Below are 25,018 nucleotides of genomic sequence, written 5' to 3'. Positions count from 1 at the left end.
TCCCCTTTTTTGTAGAAATGCCCTGCTTCCATTCTGCATCTCTGCCAATTGGCCCAGCTAAATTGGGGAATTGTTTCAGGAATCATAGTTGAAGACTGGCATGCTGTCTCTCCAGGTCACAGTGCATTACTGCACCTCAATACAGTATTTACAGTATTGAGGTTTTAAGCGAAACACAAAATGGCTTACTAATGGGTTGATGTCTAAACTGTGAAAATGTATATGCCTTTTTATGTCTCCAATCCCAGTCTGGTTGTACCACAATTGCTTTTTTTTTCAGTGCTCTATTTCACACCCTGGTTCTTGAGGCATTTTCAGTAATATTGTCTTCATAGAATCATAGAAAGGTTACAGCATGGAAGGAGGCCATTCGGCCCATCGAGTCCGCACCGGCTCTATGCAAGAGCAATCTAGCTAGTTCCACTCCCCGGCCTTATCCACATAGCCCTGCAAATTTTTTACTTTCAACTACTTATCCAGTTCCCATGATTGAATCTGCCTCCAACACCCCCTCGGGCAGTGCATTCCAGATCCTAAGCACTTGCTGTGTATAAACGTTTTCCCTCGTGTCACCTTTGGTTCTTTTGCCAATCACCTTAAATCTCCTCGTTACCGTCTCTGTCCTAAGGAGAACAACCCCAGCTTCTATCCACATAACTAAAGTCCCTCATCCCTGGAATCATTCTAGTAAATCTCTCTGCACCTTCTCTGAGGCCTTCACATCTTTCCTAAAGTGCAGTGCCCAGAACTGGACCTAATACTCCAGTTGTGGCCGAACCAGTGTTTTATAAAGGTTCATCATGACTTCCTTGCTTTTGTACTCTATGCCTCTGTTTATAAAGCCCAGGACCCTGTATGCTTTTTTAACCGCTTTTTTAACCGCTTTCTCAACCTGCTGTGCCACCTTCAACGATTTGTGCACATATACCTCCAGATTCTTCTGTTCCTGTACCCTTTATAGAGTTGTGCCCTCTCGTTTATGTTGCCTCTCCTTGTTCTTCCTACCGAAATGTATCAATGAGCATTTTTCTGTGTTAAATTTCTTCTACCACGTGACTGCCCATACCACCAGCCTGTCTATATCCTCTTGAAGCCTATCGCTATCCTCCTCACTGTTTACTACTCTTCCAAGTTTTGTGTCATCTGCAAATTGTGAAATTGTGCCCTGTACACCCAAGTCCAAGTCATTAATATATATCAAGAAAAGCAGTGGTCCCAAAACCGACCTCTGGGGAACACCACTGTACACCTCCCTCCAGTCCGAAAAACAACTGTTCACCACTACTCTCTGTTTCCTGTCACTTAGCCAATTCTGTATCCATGTTGCTACTGCCCCCTTTATTCCGTGGGCCGCAATCTTGATGATAAGCCCACCATGCGGAACTTTATCATTCGCCTTTTGAAAGTCCATATACACCACATCAACTGCATTGCCCTGATCCACCCTCTCTGTTACCTCATCAAAAAACTCTATCAGGTTAGTTAAACACGATTTGCCTTTAACAAATCCGTGCTGGCTTTCCCACACTCGTCCAAGTGACTGTTACTTCTGTCCCGGATTATCGTTTCCAGAAGTTTCCCCACCACTGAGGTTAAACTGACTGGCCTATCGTTGATGGGTTTATCCTTGCACTCTTTTTTGAACAAGGGTGTAACATTTGCAATTCTCCAGTCCTCTGCCACCACCTCCGTATCTACAGATGTGTAGATGATTATGGTCAGTACCTCCGCAATTTCCTCCCTTATTTCCCTCAGCAACCTAGGATGCATCCCATCCGGACCGGGTGACGTATCTTCTTTGAGTACTAATAGCCTATCTAGTACCTCTTTATCAATTTTTAGCCCATCCAGTATCTCAACTATATCTTCCTTTACTGAGACTCTGGCAGCATTTTCTTCCTTGGTAAAGACAGATGCAAAGTACTTCATTTAGTACCTCGGCCATCCCCTCAGGCTCCATGTGTAGATCTCCTGTGTGGTCCCTAATCGGCCCCACCCCTCCTCTTACTACCCATTTACTGTTCGCATGCCTGTAGAAGACTTTTGGACTCCCTTTTACGTTGGCTGCCAGTCTATTCTCATACTCTCTCTTTGCCCCTCTTATTTCCTTTTTCAGTTCCCCACTGAACTTTCTATATTCTGCCTGGTTCTCACTTGTATTATCAACCTGACATCCGTCATACGCCTCTTTTCTCTGTTTCATTTCTCTGTTTCATTTTACTCACTATCTCTTTTGACATCCAGGGAGCTCTGGCTTTAGTTAACCTATCTTTCTGCCTCGTGGGAATGTGCCTAGACTATACCCGAATCATGTCATCCTTAAAAGCCACCCACTGTTCAATTACAGTTTTGCCTGCCAATCTTTGATTCCAATTTATCCAGGCCAGATCTGGTCTCATCCCATTGAAATTGGCCCTCCTCCAATTGAGTATTTTTATGTTAGAGTGGTCCATGTCCTTTTCCATAGCTATTCTAAACTTTATGATCTTATGATACTATGACCGCTGCTCCCTAAATGCTCCCCCACTGACACTTGCTCCACTTGGCCTGCCTCATTCCCTAGAACGAAGTCCAGCAATGCCTCCTTCCTCATTGGGCCGGAAACGTACTGGTCAAGAAAGTTATCTTGAACACGTTTCAAAAATCCCTCCCCCTCTTTGCCCCTTATATTATTATTGTTATCCAGTCTATATTAGGATAGGTGAAGTCCCCAGTTATCACTACTCTATAGCTTTTGCACCTTTGTAATTTTCCTGCAAATTTGTTCCTCCATATCCTTCCCACTAGTTAGTGGCCTATAGAATACACCCAGTAGTGTATTGGCACCTCTTTTATTTCTTAACTCTAACCAAATAGATTCTGTCCTTGACCCCTCCAGGACATTCTCTCTCCAGTACTGCAATATTCCCCCTAATCAATACTGCCACCCCCCCCCCCCCTTTCTTTCCTGCCCTATATCTTTCCTGAACACCTGGTATCCAGGAATATTTAGTACCCAATCCTGCCCTTTTTTGAGCCAGGTCCCTGTTATCACCACGACATCGTATTCCCATGTGGCTATTTGCGCCTGCAGCTCACCGTGCATTTACACACATGCACTGCAAACCAGTCTTAGACTTTCTTGTGCTCTCTCTTAGCCTGATCCCACCGAACACCTATTAGATATTAGGTGGGATCAGACTAAGAGAGAGTACGAGAAAGTCTCTTGATGAAGATTTGCCAATCAAGTCAATTACCAAATATATTTTCTCACTTCAGGTTGTGAACTGGCTGGAAGGACCTGGATCAGAGCAACTGAGGACCCAGTGGGGAATTGGGGATTCCATTCGAGCTTCGCAAGCCTTGCAACAGAAACATGAGGAAATTGAAAGTCAGCACAGCGTAAGGGATTGTTTTTGCATGGTTTACAAAATAAGTATATTTAATACATACTAGTTAATATGCTTAAGAATGCTAGAGAGTTCAAGGTGACATTTTTTAAATTAGAATTTATAATGGTAACTATAATTTCTGTTTGGAGAAGAGTGAGATAACTTTGGAAAGGTAATGAGGATTTGAAGAAAATTGCTGTGATAAAATGTCATACTATTGTAATATGCATGAAGTGTTCCTTTCTACAGTGCACAATTTTCGCATTAAATATAGATGGAACAGGAGGCCATTAGCTATATGACTTGATTGGCATTCCACTGAAAACTCTGCAGTATTAGAAAATAGCAAATTAATTCTCCAGGGAATGCTTACGAGTCTTAACCTTGTGCCTGACAATTGCCAAGGTTAAAAATTAATTTTAAACTTAGCTATATTGTAATTTTTGCAGCCATTAGCCCATTCTCACATTACCTGTCAGAGCACTATAACGCTGCAAAGTAAGGGATGATGGACTGCTCGATGCTGAGTTCGTGCACTGAGCTAATAACTGACTGAACTTAAAATGTTTCATGAAGGTCAAAAAAACCTGAGGGCAGCATAACGTTACAGTAACTTTTTAGTTTTCAGCCACTGGTGAAGTCGGAGGAGTGCTGAACTTTGCTTCACATGTCATCTTGCATCACTTTAGAGCGGTATTGCTCTCCAAAAAATAAATGTGGAAACAGATTATGGGACTTGTTTGCAGTGCATGGCACATGGGAGAATCCTAGATGAATTGCAGTCTAACAGGTAAGTTTTAATTTGTAACTTTAGCAGCTGCCAGATAGCGAGCTCAGAAATAAGATTTGTTAAAGGCTTTCCATGAGTATTTAATGTATAGAAGAGTGCCTCCAGATTTGATAGTTAGACTCAGAGGTAATCATGAAGTTACAATAAAGTGCACCATTATTATGGTGCATGTTTTCAGCAAATTCCGCCCTTTGTTTCCATGTAATTTCTGTTTATTATGGGAAAGTCAAACTACATCCTGCTGCAGGTAATCTTAACGTTATATATCTACACCTTATTTTGTCCTTTTCCTTGATTGTAGCAACTTTCTTTGCCAGTGTATTACAGGCGAATTGTGGAGCATTACTTAGATATTTTACACAGATCCTGTGCTCCCAGTATGGAGTCATGCTGAAAGGGAGTGCAGTTCACTGAATTGGTACTGCAGTGTGATAGCCCTAAGTGCAATTTGTGCTACTTGGGTTTTTGTGATATTGGCATGAATAACTATAAGATGAATAGTTTTGTTTTAGTAACCTAAACCATGCAATGTTACCATAATCTTAAACTATGCACTGCAGTGTTTTTCATCAATAAAATATATCTTATCCAGATAAAGTAAATGATGAAGAAAATAATTTTTACATACAGGACACTATCAAGAGTTCTTCGTGAATTTATGCTTTATATTGCGGCGGTCAAAAAGACTTAAATTACATGAGGATGCTCTTAATTCGGTATGGAAAGGCTCTGCCTCTGATCACCTTACCTGTGCAGTGTGAAATAAACTTTTATTTCAAAACTTACTACTAGACCTATAGATACTTTAAAAGCATGGGAGCCTTCAATGGTGATGCACTTCAAATAGATGAGAGATTAGGATAGTTTACAATGTTTGTTACAGAAATAGATATAGAACTCTCTGTACAAATAGTCAATCAGTAGGTTGTCTTTTACTGGCATTGTACAGATAATGGGGGTGGGGAGGAGAGAATTATACAGCCAAGTTTTCGCCAGAATGCAAGTGTGCAGATTAGGTACAAGATGCTTGGGAAAATCATAGAATCATAGAAAGGTTACAGCACGGAAGGAGGCCATTCGGCCCATCGAGTCTGTGCCGGCTCTATGCAAGAGCAATCCAGCTAGTCCCACTTCCCCACTCTATCCCCGTAGCCCTGCAAATTTTTTACTTTCAAGTACTTATCCAGTTCCTTTTTGAAGGCCATGATTGAATCTGCCTCCACCACCCCCTCGGGCAATGCATTCCAGATCCTAACCACTTGCTGTGTAAAAAAAGGTTTTCCCTCATGTCACCCTTGGTTCTTTCGCCAATCACTTTAAATCTATGTCCTCTAGTTCTTGACCCTTCTGCCAATGGGAACAGTTTCTCTCTATCCAAACTGTTTAGACCCTTCATGATTTTGAATACCTCTATCAAATCTCCTCGCAACCATCTCTGTTCCACCCCAGCTTCTCCAGTCTATCCACGTAACTGAAGTCCCTCATCCCTGGAATCATTCTAGTAAATCTCTTCTGCACCCTCTCTAAGGCCTTCACATCTTTCCTGAAGTGCGGTGCCCAGAACTGGACATAATACTCCAGTTGTGGCTGAACCAGTGTTTTATAAAGGTTCATCATGACTTCCATACTTTTGTACCCCGTGCCTTCATTTATAAAGCCCAGGATCCTGTACGCTTTTTTAACTGCTTTCTCAACCTGCCCTTCCACCTTCAACGATTTGTGCACATATACCCCCAGATCTCTCTGTTCCTGTACCCCTTTTAGAGTTGTGCCCTCTAAATTATATTGCCTCTCCTCGTTCTTCCTACTGAAATGTATCAATGAGCATTTTTCTTCGTTAAATTTCATCTGCCACGTGTCCGCCCGTACCACCAGCCTGTCTATATCCTCTTGAAGTCTATCACTATTCACCTAATTTTTTACTACACTTTCAAGTTTTGTGTCATCTGCAAATTGTGAAATTGTGCCCTGTACACCCAAGTCCAAGTCATTAATATATATCAAGAAAAGCAGTGGTCCCAGTACCAACCCCTGAGGAACACCACTGTACACCTCCCTCCAGTCCAAAAAACAACTGTTCACCACTACTCTCTGTATCCTGTCACTTAGCCAATTCTGCATCCATGTTGCTGCTGCCCCCTTTATCTAGTGGATTTACCTAATGGATGAAAAATGTTGTAACAACTGTGAATGCAGTACACTTCTGATGAGATCAGAGGAGTTTAGAAATGGTACCATCTCTTTAAAATATTTGTAATGTATGATTGTGAAGTAAGATTAGACCATTTTTTCCTACCCTTTACCCAAAGAAAATCAAATAAATTGTGTGTTGGAGGAGAATGTGTTTATCCAATTATTTTGTATTAAAAAATTGTAACCATATTTTGTGGTATTTTTTGACAGCAGTTGTGAAAAGTACTGGTAGTTGTTCTGGATAAAAAGTAGATAATGGATGAATTTGGGTCAGTTGACCGTACCCATGAGTTGGCTCGTCCAACTGGCTAATGAATGACTTGTGGGTTTAATTATTTGTGGGGTGCATGTGATAGTCATTTAATAATAATTATAACTAAACACTGAACAGTCTGCATTCTAGTCAAGTAAACCTCCTGCAGTTAGCTTTGTGCAGTAGTTTTGAATTAGGTACTTGTACACTGAAGTCTGTTTTGTTTTAGAACTTTCCAGTATAAACCTAATTCTTCTTTCAGAAACTCCTGACCTGAGCTCACAATGTTGTGCTAGTTCAAGTACTGTTGAGAACTGATTAGGGTATATTGCCTAATGATCTTTATCTTTCTTGCCTTTCAAACCAATTTTACCCTGGCATTTGAATTTCAAAAACCAATTAGAAAAATATCCCATTATTGTAGCAATTGTAAGAAAATATCATTGGATATGGTTGCCAATGTGCTTTACTTCTGAAAATGGAAATTAACCATAGAATTGTTTCTAGGTTGAATACACTCCAAAAATATATTTTGAAGCTGGAATCAGAATATTATATGCTTTTAGCATTAAAATTTATTGTTTGAGAGTCAAGTCCTTTAACAAGCTATAGGAATGTAGAAAAGTACAGGTCCCAAAAACTTATTATCCCATAATCTCCCACTCTGATTTAAAATATAATATATCCCAAATAAACATTCAAAACAAGATTATAGATTATCACTATATTATGTCAATTAATTAGAAGGATTATAAAGAAGATTGCTGTCATTGTTATAACAGTGAAATTCAGTTTTTGTCTTTAGCAGGGTGGATTGCTGCAGAACGCTGGAAAATGTAATCTCATATCAGTGTTTTTCAGTATGGCTGCTGGGCAGTTCACTGAAAGTATATTTAACCAGAAAGTGGTACAATTAATTGTGGTGATTTACCTTCATCCAAATACTTAGTGAATTATTTCAATAAGTGATAAAATATTAGATTATCCAAATAATTGTTAAATGTAGTCCTTGTGCAGACTACATATGAGATAATAAAGGTTAAATTGTATTACAGTCCTGTAATACACCAAATGATTTAGTATAAAATTTACCAAGTGTTTGTCTTAAATTAAATCTACAAGGATTTCAAATGAATGGTGTACTCCTGTGATTGTATTCATGCTATGATTGTGATTCATATTAAAGTACTGTTATATCATGGGATTCATATTGTAGTGGTATTAAGTTTAGTTTCAGAATGTCTTACAGTGAAATGGTATAACCTGCATATATTGTTCAGTGCAGTAAATCTTCATAATCAGCAGCCGACTTATCAATAGCACCTGCCAAGAGCTTTAAAAGGTGACAATCCCAAAACTGTAGCCCATAATTAGAAGAGTATTTTTTATCCATTAGCAAGAGAATTGCAACATTTTTTTTCAATTTTCTCCCTTCCGTTCCTGAAGGCGCTGACTCATGCTGGGGTTCTATGGGTGCTGACAGTACTCCAATACCTCACCCAAGTGGCCATTCTTCTTCATGTGTGAGCCTAGATAGTAAGTGTTCCAGATTATTTGACCATGGAAGAAATGAAGCTCCATGCTTTCAATTTCTATTTCTGGAAAAAAAATGGAATTTTTTTCAACTTTTCAAAAGCAGCTAACATCAAAAAACTTAAAAGGCAAAAGCACAGGTCAGATGAGAGAAAAGATTATGTTATACATTTGGGAAAAAAGGTGTAAAGTGCAAGTCATCAACATTCCTTCTGTGATACTGGCTGAGCGTGTAAAAGGCAAATGTGTTTCATCTGGACTGAATGGATTTTCTCTTTATTATTGAAACCATACAGAAGTACTAATGAAAACATTTATATTTTTTTTCCTTCTTTTCTATTCATCTAAAGCATTCTTTGAGTTCTTCAAAATTATAACTTATTTTATGCTGCAGCAAGAAAAGTACAAAATGTAAAACTACTGGAAATCAAAGAAAAAAAATCACTCCGTATTGGAAGAACAAAAAGTGTAAAATTTATAAAAGGCATGAGATGGTATTCTCTCCAGAATGCCTGCTTTGCATATGGCAAAGCAGTTTTTGGAAGATTTCAGGCTCTATGCTCCTTCATCAACTTTCATGAGGATAGGTCATGTTTGAGAATGAATTCAACATTAGCAGAACTGGATATTATAATGATAAGGCTTGGGGGCAAATTGAGTTACAACTGCCAGAACTCTAATGATGGTAACTCTTCCATGTAGGCAGCAAATTCAACACAGGTTTCCTTCCTCAAGAGTTGCAAAAGCACACAACACTTGCTAGTAACATCAACAGTCAGCATTCAAAGCCTTTTAGAAGGTGTTGAGCAGCTGACTGACACTCCATAAGCAGTCACCATTATGGTAAATTGCAGGATAAATGCTTTGAGCAAGGGTTGCCTTTCAGTTGTTTTAGTCAATGTTGCAGGAATCTCTGAATGCAGCAATCACTTGTCCTTAGTCTTCAAGCAGAATATCAACAAGGAGTTGGTTCTTTACACCATATACTCAATTTGTTGCCTTGGAATGCAATTCAGCCAAAACAACAAGTGTCAGGAGGTGGTGTTGGTGGACGAGAATTCTAGCTGCTTCTGTGTAACAACCCACACTGAAAGTTTTCAACTAGAAACACCACTTTAGTTCTGAGAATCTGTGACTGTCTTATGTTTTCTACTAACTGTTGAAAAGTCTTTGTTTTTGAGTCTTGGAAGTGTGGATTATGCAGGCAATGCATGCACGTTTTATATGCTCATCCACAGGTGTGGAACAGCTATTGGAAGCATTTTGCATTCAAGGTTTGTAGGCTCCTGACACCACGATACAGGCTAATAGGTTTACTAGCATGCCTAAACAGTGACCAAAGCCAATCACAAAAGATTTCACATCTTTCAGCTCTTCATTTGCATTTGTAATGACGTGGATGAGGTGAGCTTGCCATGATTCAGCTGAGAGGTTTATTTCTTGTGCATATTTCACCATTTATAAGGCTGAAATTATGCTTAATGCTGCTACTTGCTCCCGTGTCAGACCATATTATGCTATGATATTGGCAAAGCAACTGTTGACGGGAGCACAGTGTCTGCACAAACTAATGTTGGCTTTGTCACAAAATCTTGTAAAGGATCACAAGCAGGACAATCAAAAGCATCTTTAGATTCATTGAACACAATTCTTCACGTGTTGCCTTCAGTGTGCGTCATTATCTTTGCAACCAACATGCTGCTATTTTCAGCCAGATAGATGCAAATTCGATTGTTTGCATTGGGAAGGGTTAGAATCATAGAATCATAAAAAGGTTACAGCACGGAAGGAGGCCATTCGGCCCATCGAGTCCTTGCCGGCTCTGTGCAAGAGCAATCCAGCTAGTCCCATTCCCCCGCCCTATCCCCGTAGCCCTGCAAATTTTTTCCTTTCAAGTACTTATCCAGTTCCCTTTTGAAGGCCGTGATTGAATCTGCCTCCACCACCCCCTCGAGCAGTGCATTCCAGATCCTAACCACTCGCTGTGTAAAAAAGTTTTTCCTCATGTCACCTTTGGTTCTTTTGCCAATCGCCTTAATTCTATGTCCTCTGGTTCTTGACCCTTCCGCCAATGGGAACTGTTTCTCTCTATCTACTCTGTCGTGATTTTGAATACCTCTATCAAATCTCATCTCAACCTTCTCTGTTCTAAGGAGAACAACCCCAGCTTCTCCACTCTATCCACGTAATTAAAGTCCCTCATCCTTGGAATCATTCTAATAAATCTCTTCTGCACCCGCTCTCAGGCCTTCACATCTTTCCTAAAGTGCAGTGCCCAGAACTGGAAACACTACTCCAGTTGTGATCAAACCAGTGTTTTATAAAGGTTCTGCATGACTTCCTTGCTTTTGTACTCTATGCCTCTATTTATAAAGCCCAGGATTCTGTATACTTTCTTAACTGCTTCTCAACCTGCCCTGCCACCTTCAACAGTTTGTGCACATATACGCCCAGATCTCTCTGTTCCTGTACCCCTTTTAGAATTTTGCCCTCTAGTTTATATTGCCTCTCCTCATTCTTCCTACCAAAATGTATCATTTCGCATTTTTCTGCGTTAAATTTCATCTGCCACATGTCCGCCCATTCCACCAGCCCGACTATATCCTCTTGAAGTCTATTACTATCCGCCTCACTGTTCACTACACTTCCAAGTTTTGTATCATCTGCAGATTTGGAAATTCTGCTCTGTACACCCAAGTCACAAATTTGGAAATTGTGCCTTGTACACCCAAGTCGCAAGGTTTTCGCAGCAAGGTGCAAAAAATCGTCTATGGGCCCTCCAGCTATATATAAAAATTGTCTAGCAAAGTATAATCCATGAACCCATTCGTAATATCTGTGTCCTGTTTTTTCTTTCTGCTTTGTTTGTGAGAAGGTATTGCTTGGCTTGTTATGAGCTTGAGCCTTGGCCTTCAAATTAGAATAATACTCACTGGGATGATGTTATTTGATTTGCAGTCAATTTGAAGAGAAAAAAATTTGCAGTTAAGTGTTCCGTGGCCTTGACCAGATTTTGAAGTATCACAACTCCTTGTTCTCATGCGCTTTGTGCATCATTGTCTTCTGTTACTTTTCATAATGCTCAGGGGCTAACACAAGTTGCTGTGCTCTTGAATTGAATGCAGAAGAAATATTTATTTCTGAGCATCAAGAGAGTGTATGTGTACCTCCTTATGCAGCTTGGTGTCAAATTTTGTTTGATAACGCTCCAATGAAGTGCCTTGGGTCATTTTACTATGTTAAAGGTGCTATATAAATGCAAATTGTTGTTGTGTGGGGTATATGAAGCTGAAAGCAGCATTTCCAATACCAATAGAAAAATCCTTTTTTAAAAAAATTGGAGAATAATAAACTGCAAAAAAATTGGTGAAAATCAGGAGGAGGAAGGAATAGATGCCATGAAGGAAAAAATATTTTGAGGGGGAAAAAAATCTGTATAAGCTGACATCACAACTGAACCTAATCTTGTCCTCTGTGCCATTCCCGCACACACAGTTTCACATTTGTGTTCTAGAGCTCTCTAAAATTACAACTCTCCATGCTACATTGAGAAAAATACAAAAGGTAAAAGAAATGAAAATCAGAGAAAAGAATTGCAATCCTAATTTGAAAAAAAGCAGTGTGTCCAAAATATGTAAATGTTTTCATTAGTAATGATGCTTTCCAGCAGGGAATAGTAATTCAGAGAAGAAGCCCAAGGTGAATTTTGCCTTCCCTGAACAGGGCCACAGAGGCTGATTGTAGAATCCTTACTGCTACCTAGGGCAAGGTCAGCTAATTCACCACAGACAAAGATTAAATTTGGAACAACTACTCTTATGAATCCTGTCCACAACTAGCTACCTCATGGTATATATAACCCCAGTCGAACAGAAAGCTAATAAACTTATTGGCATTTAATGAAATCTCCAATAATGTATTTATGTTACAGAATTGCTTATATAGTAGGATGGAATCAACACCACCAGCGGCAACAAATAACAGTTCATGTGATGGCTAAGGATGATCCATACAGGCCAGCGAGTAGAAATACTATATTACTGGACTGAGCGCCAATGACAGCAGTGCTTATACTTTTACTTACTGTGCTTTTTCTTCCAGATGAGCCCAGATAAATCTAAGGTGGTTCTCCAATTGTTTTGCAGCAGCAGCATTGCCTCATTTACATTACAATTCTGCCTCTGAAGTTCTGGCTGCCGTGGAAGGCAGCAATGTAATATACAGGGGCCATAATTAACAGAAGAGAATGTTTTCAAGGTTGTAATTTAGTCCCTAAATTGTTCAAGTTTCACTCTCTGTTCATAAAGTCATCCAAACTGCTTATCTTTGAGGAAGGAGAGCAAAATCTAAATTCCTTTCACACAAAATCATGCACAAAAACTGCAAGCATCATGCAGCAAGTCAATGAAAAAATAAATCACTTTTAGTGACCTCTTGGTGGGGGGAGGGAGGACCGAAATAATTTTAACCAAGTGATATTATTTGTAGATCATAATTCCACTTGCAAATAATTGGCAGATGTGTTTTCTAATCAAGAATCATAGAAAGGTTACAGCACGGAAGGAGGCCATTCGGCCCATCGAGTCCGTGCCGGCTCTATGCAAGAGCAATCCAGCTAGTCCCACTCGCCCGCCCTATCCCCGTAGCCCTGCAAATTTTTTCCTTTCAAGTACTTATCCAGTTCCCTTTCGAAGGCCATGATTGAATCTGCCTCTATCACCTCCTCGGGCAGTGCTTTCCAGATCCTAATCACTCGCTGTGTAAAAAAAGTTTTTCCTCATGTCACCTTTGGTTCTTTTGCCAATCACCTTAAATCTATGCCCTGTGGTTCTTGACCCTTCCGCCAATGGGAACAGTTTCTCTCTGTCTGGACCCTTCATGATGTGGCGATGCCGGTGATGGACTGGGGTGGACAAATGTAAGGAGTCGCACAACACCAGGTTATAGTCCAACAGCTATAAAGCTGTTGGACTATAACCTGGTGTTGTGCGACTCCTTACAATAGACCCTTCATGATTTTAAATACCTCTATCAAATCTCCTCTCAATGAATGAATGAATGTTCCTAAGACATAATTTTAGTTATGTTGCTGCTAAATACAGAGAAAAAAAGCTTAAGAGCTATAGCCTAGATTTTGGATCAGTATTATTTTAACAACTGTATGAAACGACTAACATTAAAATGGCGGTGATCAGAAAAGGTAGGCTAATGTGCTTCGGAGTAGGTCTTTCCAATGGGATAAATAGGACATAATTCAATTTTTTAAAAAGGTACGTGGTTTATCAGTAATTGCTGCCTTTAGATTGACTAGTAACCAACGTGTTACATCATGATCTGAGTAGTTGGGGGTTCTCCCGCTCTCTCTCCCCACATGGTAATTTTGAAACTCTATCCGGATAACAAACCACTACCTTCAGGGGGAGGGGTGGAAGAGCAAACTGAAGGACAAGTTGATCAGTCCTGCTGTCCTCCAAGTAGAATGAAGAGGTCGAGCAACAAGTTATTTGCAAGGGGAAAGTTGACTTGTGTCCATTGTACAATACAGGTGTGGAGCGCAGGGCTCTGCACACATGCACTCAGATGCTTACGTGGAGCACTGATCGTTTTGTTCAACCTATCAGTGAAATTTCTATTGATTGATGAGAGTTGATAGCTGTTTTTAGTCATCAGATATTGAAGTGTGGTACTGTAGGCCCCCTGAGTGTTTTTTTTTAAGATTTCCAGTTGGTTCTTCTGTGATATCAAACTTCAGATTTATGCAAAAATTCTGTTATTAGGGTGCACATTCACCAATAGTATGCTACGGAAAATAATTGTGACATTCCAAAAAATGGCATATTGTGTTTGATTTCTGAGGGTAGGAATTCTGTGTCTCTTACTGTACTTTGTTTCTCAATATTTGCAGGAATGGTTTGCAGTATACGTGGAGCTTAATCAGCAGATTGCAGCACTGTTGAATGCAGGGGATGAAGAGGATTTGCTTGAACTAAAGGCACTGCAACAACAGCTAAGTGATGTTTGCTATCGTCAGGCCAGCCAACTGGAGTTCAGGCAGAATGTGCTACAGACAGCACTAGAATTCCATGGTATTGCTCAGGATGTAAGCTGCTTGTTACTAAAACCATTTTATACATTCCTGAAACTGATATCAATTAAGTAAATGTTTCATAATGAGCTGCTTTTGATGGGACCATGGCAACAAAGGCAATTAGTTCAGTTAATTATACTGTGTTGTCAAATGGAAAAAACCTGCTGACTAACAGACAGAGGCTATAATGGGAGTGTGGTACCACTACTTAGCAAAGTCAAGGATACAGTTGTACTTCTAACAGAAATGCACTTGTCTAAGGTGGAAGAAAGAGAAAAGACAAGCTGCAAAAATAAATACATTACCTCATTTCCCTTTCTCCAATTACCCCCTTTCTCCAATTACCCCCTTCTTGGTAGGAGCCTCTACAACACATCTTACAATAGCTGGGGAGGATAGGTTAGAGATTGTCATTGTAGTTGTGAGGAATCTGCTTTTCTAATTGGGGTGACCTCAAGATGATATGGCACAGTTAGACCCATTTGGGGTTGGTGCTTTGTCAGCACCAAAGGTGCAGTGTAACACTGTCAATTTGTTTTTGCAACAGTGGTTCGGGTTGCCAACCCTCCAGGATTGTCCTTGAGTCTCTAGGAGTTAAAGATTAATCTCCTGGACACTGCTGTGAGCAACTCGGGAAAAATCGTGGAGGCATTAAAAAAACATTTTTTTTCATTGGCTGTTTGACTGAGCGGTGGAGATGGGTGATCATGTGATGAAACCTCCAGGCATATGTCCAACCAGAGTTGGCAACCCTAGCACTAGCATTGTGCGTGTTTGCAATAAAAATATTGTTCAGTTTCTAATGATTGAAAAGATTATAGCTTTCACCAACAATAGCAAGTTGATGAATAACAGTCCATGCATGCATTTTCAGCACTGTGCCGCTTTAGTTCAAAAGGAATTCAAGCAGGCAGTATATCTGCAGTTGTTCACTCACATTGCTGTTCAAATAACAGTGTTACTTGGATATGAAATTCACGGAATCTCCTGCTTCTTGTCACAACACAAATTGACCTGCCTCATCGTGTGTTACTGTAAAATTGCCAAGTCTAGAAGATCTGAAAAGCTAATGCAGTAGTGTGAAGTTACCATTTTAACAATTATTCTGTAAAGATAATGCATTCATATTTTTTGATTAAGTTTTTACAATCCATTTTATTTGAAGAATTTATTTTTTAAAATGTTGAATTTATTATTTTATAAATTGAATTGATGAATATTGTGAGCAATTAAGGCCATATATTTGTGCAGACTTGAAAAATTGAGTCATGTGAATGGATCTTTCACAGTTGTCCCAGCAGCTGGATGGATTACTTGGGATGCTTTGCGCTGATGTGGCACCAGCTGATGGAACTGCTATTCAGCAAACATTAAAACTTCTGGAAGAGAAACTGAAGAGTGTTGGTAAGTGGAAGAAATTTGTATTATAATTTCTTAAACTTAATGAAGATATAATGAATTTTCAGTAGACTTAAATATAATAAGCATTGCAGAAAATTATTTAGTCCTGTAATTTTACCCATTCACTTATGGTTAATTTGTAAAACAGTTTTTTCAACAATAACTACTTGCATTTATATAGAGCCATTAACGCAATAAAACGTCCCATGGACTTCACAGGAATGATTATCAAACAAATTTAACACTGAGCCACATAAGGAGATACTAGAACCGATAGTCAAGAGGTAGGTTTTAAGGAGCATCTTAAAGGAGGAGAGAGAGGTAGAGAGGCAGGGAGGTTTAGGAAGGGAATACTCGACCTGAGGGCCTAGGCAGCTGAAGGCTTTGCCGCCAGTGGTGGAGCAAAGAAAATCGGGAATGTGCAAGAGGCCAGAATTAGCTTGTATTAGCTTTACTTAACATTTTAATAATATTGACTTGATGAGTCTGACTCTTTGCATGAATTAAGAATTTATTTTTCAACAACTCTTAAGGCTGAAACTGAACATTGTTGAAGTACGCTAACCCTGCATTAAAACGCTGCTATACCATGACATTTATGGTAGTCTTGCTAAAGGTTTTTAAGGATTGAACTGTGGAAAGGATCTGCTGTACTATTTTTATATGCAGAGCAATTGACACATACAATTATGGTACAGTTAAAAGTAAAGATTGTGTTATGAACTGTAAACATGAAATTCATGTGGGTAATTAATATAATCTAAATCCGAAGATGTGTTTACAGCCTTAAAGTATGTGCCAATGTGTTTGCTTTATGTAAATATATATGACACAGTTTATTTTTTGAAATGCACTTTTACGTAGATGTGTTTATTTAGTGTGAAGGTGATACCAAGAGGGTAACCTCTTGGATGAAATTGAAGTTGAACAAATTCATAACAGAAATGATGTGCCTCACACCAAACTATGATTAAGTTTTAATTCATAGTTTATATTGGTAAACACAGCATCTTGTGTGCATAAAAATAATATTGAGTTGGAAATCACTTTCTGCAAAAAAAAAATATAGTTTTGTATGTTTAAAAAACCGTTAATTACTTGAATTTATAGGTAGCAAATGAGTTGAAAACTTACTTTATACAGTTTATTCCTTCTATCTGTAATGGATGCTTAAGCTGTTCTCATGGTTAATGCTGAGTAAATTATTATGTTACAGTTAATTGAAAAGATTATGAATGCATGAAGAGGTTGCCATGGGGGATTAGCACTTCATTTCATCTTTGCTCAATTAATCATTCCATCTCTTGTGTGTTTTTAAAAGAACTTTTTTTTCAAATCATGATGGAAACTTATTTGCATGGTTTACGGTTTAAGATCATGGCTGATCTGTGATCTAACTCCATATACCTGCCTTTGGCCCATATCCCTTAATACCTTTGGTTACCAAAAAGCTATCTATCGCAGATTTAAATTTAGCAATTGAGCTAGTATCAATTGCCGTTTACGGAAGAGAGTTCCAAACTTCTACAACCCTTTGTGTGTAGAAATGTTTTCTAATCTCACTCCTGAAAGGTCTGGCTCTAATTTTTAGACTGTGCCCCCTACTCCTAAAATCCACAACCAGCGGAAATAGTTTCTCTCTATCCACCCTATCTGTTCCCCTTAATATCTTATAAACTTCGATCAGATCACCCCTTTACCTTCGAAACTCTAGAGAATACAACCCCAATTTGTGTAATCTCTCCTCGTAACTTAACCCTTGAAGTCCGGGTATCATTCTAGTAAACCAACGCTGCACTCCCTCCAAGGCCAATATGTCCTTCCGAAGGTGCAGTGCCCAGAACTGCTCACAGTACTCCAGGTGTGGTCCAACCAGGGTTTTGTATAGCTGCAGCATAACTTCTGCCCCCTTGTACTCCAGTCCTCTAGATATAGAGGCCAGCATTCCATTTGCCTTCTTGATTATTTTCTGCACCTGTTCATGACACTTCAATGATCTATGTACCTGAACCCCTAAGTCCCTTTGGACATCCACTGTTTTTAACTTTTTACCATTTAGAAAGTACCCTGTTCTATCCTTTTTTGATCCAAAGCGGATGACCTCACATTTGTCTACATTGAATTCCATCTGCCACAGTTTTGCCCATTCACTTAATCTATCAATATCCCTTTGTAATTTTATGTTTTCATCTACACTGCTTACAATGCCACCAATCTTTGTTTCATCGGCAAACTTAGATATGAGACTTTCTATGCCTTCATCTAAGTCGTTAATAAATATTGTGAATAATTGAGGCCCCAAGACAGATCCCTGCGGGACTCCACTAGTCACATCCTGCTAATGTGAGCACCTACCCATTATCCCTACTCTCTGGCGCCTTTCGCTCAGCCAACTTCCTAACCAAGTCCGTACTTTTCCCTCGATTCCGTGGGCTTCTATCTTAGCTAACAGTCTCTTGCGTGGGACCTTATCAAATGCCTTCTGGAAGTCCATATAAATAACATCCATTGACATTCCCCTGTCCAGTACTTTAGTCACCTCTTCAAAAAATTCAATCAGGTTTATCAGGCACGACCGACCTTTCACAAATCCATTCTGGCTCTCTCTGATTAACTGAAAATTCTCGTGGTGTTCAGTCACCCTATCCTTAATTATAGACTCCAGCATTTTCCCCACAACAGATGTTAGGCTAACTGGTCCATAATTCCCCGGTTTCCCTCTCTCTCCTTTCTTAAAAAGCGGAGTGACATGTGCAATTTTCCAATCTAGAGGGACAGTTCCTGAATCTAGAGAACTTTGAAAGGTTATAGTTAGGGCATTCGCAATGTGCTCACCTACTTCCTTTAAAACCCTGGGATGGAAACCATCTGGTCCTGGGGATTTGTCACTCTTTAGTGCTATTATTTTCTTCATTACTGTTGCTTTACTTTTGTTAATTTTATCGAGTCCCTGTCCCCGATTCAATATATGTTTTCTTGGGATTTCCGGCATGCTATCCTCTTTTTCGACTGTAAATACTGACGCAAAGTAATTGTTCAACATGTCCGCCATTTCCCCATTGTCAATGACAATATCCCCACTTTCAGTTATTAAGGGGCCAACACTGCTCCTGACCACCCTCTTTTTCCTACTATAACTATTAAAGTTCTTCGTATTGGTTTTGATAACCCTTGCGAGTTTCTTTTCATACTCTCTTTTTGTAGCCCTTACTATCTGTTTTGTGACCCTTTGTTGATCTTTGTATCTTTGCCATTCGCCAGGATCTGTGCCATTTTTTGCCTTTTTGTATGCCCTTTCCTTATGTCTTATACTGTCCCTTACCTCTTTAGTTGTCCATGGCTGTTTTTTTTGGCAAGTAGAGTTCTTGCCCCTCAGGGGTATAAACCGATTCTGTATCATGTTAAATGTTTCTTTAAACATTTCCCACTGATCATCAGTCGTTTTACCCATTAACAGATTTGCCCAGTTTACTGTGGACAGTCTCTGTCTCATCCCATTGAAGTCGGCCTTAGCCAAGTCTAGAATCTTAGCAGCTGATTCACTTTTTTCCCTTTCAAACACTACATTGAACTCGATCATGTTATGATCGCTATTGGATAGATGTTCATGCACAGTTAAGCCGTTAACTAAATCTGGTTCATTACCCATTACTAAATCTAGTATGGCTTGCCCCCTTGTTGCCTCGAGGACATACTGCTGTAGAAAACTATCCCAGACACACTCAAGAAATTCACTACCTTTCTGACAGTTGCTGGTCTGCTTTTCCCAATCTATGTGAAGGTTAAAGTCCCCCATTAAGACCACTATGCCTTTCTTACATGCTTGTCTGATCTCTGCATTTATACAATCTAGCACTTCAGAGCTGCTGCCAGAGCTCCTATACACAATTCCCACTATAGTCTTAGATCCTTTCCTATTTCTCAATTAAACCCATAAGGTCTCTTTTGGCTGCTTACCTCTCGTTATATCCTCCTTTATCATTGAATTGATTTCATCTCTAATCATTAAGGCGACTCCTCCCCCTCTTCCATTTTCCCTATCTCTCCTGTAGACCTTATAACCCGGTATATTTAGTTCCCAATCCTGACCATCCTGCAGCCATGTCTCAGTAATAGCTATCATGTCATACCCTCCAATTTGAATTTGAACCTGTAGTTCATTTAATTTATTCCTTATACTCCGTGCATTTGTTTATAGAACTCTTAGTTGGGCCACACACCCTAGCCTGACCTTCAGATTTGATGCTGGGTTAATCGCCTTACGCCTTCTAGTTTTTACTTTATCTGTCGTGCCTAAAGTACACTTTCTTTCCGCTGCTCTACGCTTTTCCCTTTCACTAGTTCTTGAACAACTGTTTGTACTATTTGTATTGTAAAATTTCCCCTGGGTCTTCCCCTCTCTTGCTGCTCTCAACTTTACTCCCTTCTGACTCCCTGCTCAGGTTCCCATCCCCCCGCCACTCTAGTTTAAACCTTCCCCAACAGCACTAGCAAACACCCCCGCGGGGACATTGGTCCCGGTCCTGCTCGGGTGTAACCCTTTCCCGCTTGTACAGGTCCCACCTTCCCCAGAACCGGTCCCAATGTCCCAGGAATCTAAATCCCTCCCTCCTACACCATCCCTGCAGCCATGCATTCATCCTGTCTATTCTCCTGTTCCTATACTCACTAGCACGTGGCACTGGTGGTAATCCTGAGATCACTACCCTTGAAGTCCTGCTTTTTAATTTATCTCCTAACTCCTTAAATTCACCTTGCAGGACCTCATCCCTTTTTTTTTAACCTATGTCGTTGGTACCGATATGGACCACGACTACTGGCTGTTCACCCTCCCCCTCCGGAATGCCCTGCAGCCGCTCCGTGACATCCTTGACCCTAGCACCAGGGAGGCAACATACCATCCTGGAGTCATGTTTGCGGCAGCAGAAACGCCTATCTGTTCCCCTTACAATTGAATCCCCTATCACTATAGCCCTGCCACTCTTCTTCCTCCCCTCCTGTGCAGCAGAGCCACCCGTGGTGCCCCGAACTTGGCTCTTGCTGCTTTCCCCTGATAAGCCATCTCCCCCAACAGTATCCAAAGCAGAATATCTGTTTGAGAGGGCGATGGCCCCAAGGGACTCCTGCTCTACCTGCCTGGTCCTTTTACTCATTTCCTTTCTGCCTGCGTAATCTTTACCTGCGGTGTGACCACCTCACTGAATGTGCTATCCACGATAGTCTCAGCATCGCGGATGCTCCACAGTGGAATCCACCCGCAGCTCCAGCTCCGAAATACGGTTAGCCAGTAGCTGCAGCTGGACACACTTCCTGCACACATGGTCGCCAGGGACACTGGTCGTGTCCATGACTTCCCACATAGTGCAGGAGGAGCATATCACAGGTGCGAGCTCTGCTGCCATGACTTGCCTTGGACTCTCAGACTCTCCTCCCGCTCTTGGTCTCCCCTTTTATACTGTGCTCACCTCTCGGACTCTCCTGCCTCACTTATGATGTCACACCGTAGTTTTCTCTTGTTGCAGGTCTGCTGCTGCTTTTATTCCCCAATCTCAGTCTTTTAGTGCTCAGGTCCACTGCCGCTCTGCGGAAAAAGTTAGGAAAAGCAAGGCAAAGCAGCACCTCCTTCCCCCACTTCACCAAACTCCCACACTTACCAAACTCTCAGCAGTTCACTCTGTGTTGGCCGCACTCTGTTATATTTATTAGAGCAGGAAACTTTTTGTAATGCATTCGAATTTTTAAAAAATTGTTTCCATTTCAAAACTAACGTAGCCAAAATTCTCATATCGCTTAATATTGGATTGCCAAAGATTTGAATGGGGATACAAGTGCCTGGGAGGATTAGGGAGAGGAGCCTTGAAGTGCAGGTTTATGAAGTATGGTAATTTGAAGGGTGACTGTGGATCCAGGAGTATATGCCATTAATGACCTCCTTCTGACCCTGAGCCACCCTTCTCCCCATTCCCTCCTGTGAATGCACCCCCCGCTCGCCCGGTACCAAAAAAAGCTTGCTGCATTTCCACAATCAGATAAGAACCAGTTTTAAGTGAGTTCAAAACACTTCTCATCACTTCGGCTTTTGAGACAGACTGAAACTTTGGAGTAAAAGTTTTATTGAAGGTATTAAAATAACACAACAGCTTGTATTTATATAATGCCTTTAACATAAGAAATCACCCTAAGGCGTTTCACAAATGTGGAAGGAAAGCATGGATACTTACCCAAAGAAGGAGCTATCTCAAGGGGTGCACAAAAGCTTGGTCAAAGAGTTGTGCTTTAAGGAGGAGAAGGAGGCAGTGGGGTTTAGGATAGGAATTTCAGATTGTAGGGCATAGTTGACTGAAGGCATGGCTGCCAGTAGTGGGGCAAAGAGAGGGGAGGAAGAACAAGAGGCCAAAGTCAGGAACAGAGTGTTCAAGGAAGGGTATTTGTAGCACTGGTATAGATAAGGAGGAGGGAGGGGGAAGGCCACGGAGGGATTTAAACACAAGGATGAGAACTTTTATTTTAAGGTGTTGGAACCTGGGAGGCACTGCAGGGATAGGGGTGATGGGCGAGCGGGACTAGGTGCAGGATAGGCTGTGGAAATGGAAATGGAAAGGAAAATCAGATGGGGTGCATAATGGGCGGTCGATCTGATATCACTCGTTTTACACTATAATTGACTCAGAGATGAGAGTGCTACCACTGAGTCAAAGCAGATCACTTTTAAACTGCCAGTTGATTTTTTTTTTCTTCTTTTGCACTGCAATAAAAGTAGGAGAATTGATCTTAAACATTTTTGTTTTGTAGATACCGCTTTGCAGAGTTTACAGGAAAAAGGTCAAGGTCTTTTAGATCAAATGACATCCCAGGCTCCGTGGACATTTGGAAAAGATGTTTCCATTGAAAATAAAGACAACATAGAACATATCCAAGGACTTATGGAGGATATGCAGCTTCGAAAACAAAGGTACGCTCTGATAGTTGCATATACGATAAGTTATAAAGCTGCAGTATGTGAATTGGGAATGTCAGTTTGGTCCAATCAAAGGAAAAAAAACAAGCTGTGTACTTGATGTTGTTAAAGATAAATGAGCATCTGCAAATCAGAGGTCGAATTATTAACCTATTTTGTGTTGTAGATCACATGAGAAATACTTTTTTACGGATGCTTGGAAAAATTGGATTTATATTGTGCCATATCATGTCTCAGAAACATTTCAAATACAACAATAACTTGCATTTATATAGGGCCATTAACCTAGAAAAAAAACTTTCACAGAGGTGTAGGTTAGAAATGAACACTGATACAAGAAGATATATTAAGGGAGCTGACCAAAAGCTTGGTCAACGAGGTGGGTTTTAAGGAGGGTCTTAAAGGGGGAGAGGAAGGTGGAGAGGCAGAGGGGTTTCAGGAGAGAATTCCAGAGCGCGACGCCTCGGTCGCTGAAGGTACTGACACCAATAGTGAGACGAAGGGGGTGGGTGTACCATACAAGGCCAGCATCAGAGGAACAGACTATTCTTGGTGGTTTGTAGGGCTGGAGGAGGTTACAGTGATAGGGAGGAACAAGGCCATGAGGGGATTTAAACACAAGGATGAGAGTTTTAAATTTGAGCCATTGAGTGACCAGGAGCCAACAAGTAACTGCTGGCAGTCTACTGGTCGTTTACCGAAATGGCCATTCTTCAGTGAACAAGCTGACATCCTCATCTGACATTCACAAAAGCATGCTTCCCAGCAGGTGCACTGGATGGTGATCAAAAGTGGAAATTTGGCTTTTTCTTCTCCCTAGTCCAGGCTGAGATAAACTAACTCAGCACAGAACAGAGAGTAAATCCGTACTATTATCTCGATATAACATAATTTGCCTTCAATAATTCAGCCACTGGGGGAATCCAAGCATAGGCACTTAAGAAAAGTTCAAATTCGTCTCCAGAAAGGGAAAATATGTAGTGGGATTTTTTTTCTCCTCAAAGTGCTGATTTCTTGTTAGGGTACGTCAACTAAGTGGCCATTGTGATATTGAGCAGAATTTTGTCATGCCACCACGAAAATTTCTGTATTATATTTTTTTAATATGATTAGAGATGTACAGGGTTATGCTTTTTATAAAAGTAACTAGGGTTAAGATAGAAGCTGTCTACTGGCAGGGCCTTTTAATTTGCTGATTAGAATGCAACAGTGTTCTTTGAAAGGGATTGTTGAATTAGTTGTTCTGGGAAGAACGACTCTTTTCACACCTTAGGAAAGGTTTCCCTAAAGGTCAGTTGTCACAAGCAAACAAAGCCCTTGGCCGCCAAGAGCTCACTGTTCATCCTCTGACTCTTTTGGCATTCTCTAAAGGGCCATTAAGGCATTTGTCCTGCCACCTTATGAGCAGCAGCCGAGATTCCCCCACCGCCTCCTCGTTGACATTGTAAATGGATCCCTGTCTTCAGAAACTGTCCCCCTCCCTTTCAAAATTGCTATCGTGACCCTTGTCCTCAAAAAAAAACGACTCTTGACCCTTCTGTCCTTGCAAACTACCGCTCCATCTCCAATCTCCCTTTCCTCTTCAAAGTCTGTTGTGGTGCTGTTGCAGGGACAGGATGAGCTCTGAGAGAGCATGAGGGCAGATTGGAGACGAACCAGAAAAAGACTCGAAATCAGAACAATGTCAGCTGGCGTAGGAGCCAGGAAAGGAAAATGGGTGGTCAGCAGTTTAGTGGGAAAAGGGTTAAAGGAACAGGAGGAGGGTCTCATGGACAAGATGAACTCAATGAGGGCATGAGTAAAGATAGGAAAGAAACTAGAGAAAGACCTGGGTTCAGGGCTAGGGCAGGTGGGAGCCTGGAAGGAGGTTTGAGTTGGTGGGCAAGACGAAAGAGCAGAACCAAAAGAGGGACAACCTGGGGGAAGGTTTGGCTTGGTGGCAAAGAGGAAAGGTGGGAGGCAGCAGAGACATCGGAACAGATGGTCTAAATCTTAGTGACAAAGAAATCCCTGAGCTCTTTCCGCTTGTTGTTGGTGAGTTTGGATGGGGCAGGAGAAAGGAGTTAAAGGAGATGGTTAGTAATGGACAAAAGAAGCCAATGGTTATCTTTGCTCTCCGGGGTGATCCTGGAGTAGTGGGCAGTTTGGCAGAGGAGAGTGAGGGCCGATGGCGCTTAATTGGTCTATCCAGATCTAGTGACGGATGTTTAAACTGGTTGTGTCCCAGATACGCTCGTGTCTACGCCCCTAAGACTTGAGGCAGTGAAGATGGGGGCCATACTGGGGGAATGACCAGGTTTGGAGAGAGTGATGGTTTTACTGGAAACAAAGACATCAAAGGTGGACGTGAGGGTGTAGTTGAGCAGATTGACAGCTTCGGAAGTATTGTGATAAATGAAGGGTCAAAGATTAAGTAGTCGGCTGCTCATAA

The 25,018-nt window shown here is 40.8% G+C and overlaps 1 protein-coding gene across 4 annotated transcripts in view; it reads left to right on the top strand.

Moving 5' to 3' along the window:
• The window catches only part of sestd1 (SEC14 and spectrin domains 1), a 129,094-nt gene that overhangs the window by 91,221 nt on the left and 12,855 nt on the right, over nucleotides 1–25,018 (top strand). For all 4 annotated transcript variants that reach the window (XM_067987654.1, XM_067987655.1, XM_067987653.1 and 1 more), the window contains 4 exons: nucleotides 3,259–3,381; nucleotides 14,046–14,240; nucleotides 15,518–15,632; nucleotides 22,422–22,581. In XM_067987654.1, coding sequence (XP_067843755.1) covers nucleotides 3,259–3,381; nucleotides 14,046–14,240; nucleotides 15,518–15,632; nucleotides 22,422–22,581 — 593 coding nt within the window. The remainder of the gene's footprint in view (nucleotides 1–3,258; nucleotides 3,382–14,045; nucleotides 14,241–15,517; nucleotides 15,633–22,421; nucleotides 22,582–25,018) is intronic.

Source organism: Heptranchias perlo, chromosome 7 (genome assembly GCF_035084215.1).
Source record: "Heptranchias perlo isolate sHepPer1 chromosome 7, sHepPer1.hap1, whole genome shotgun sequence".
Classification (NCBI taxonomy): domain Eukaryota; kingdom Metazoa; phylum Chordata; class Chondrichthyes; order Hexanchiformes; family Hexanchidae; genus Heptranchias; species Heptranchias perlo.
Note: the sequence above shows the minus strand (reverse complement) of the source record. Positions and strands in the feature narration are given on the sequence as shown.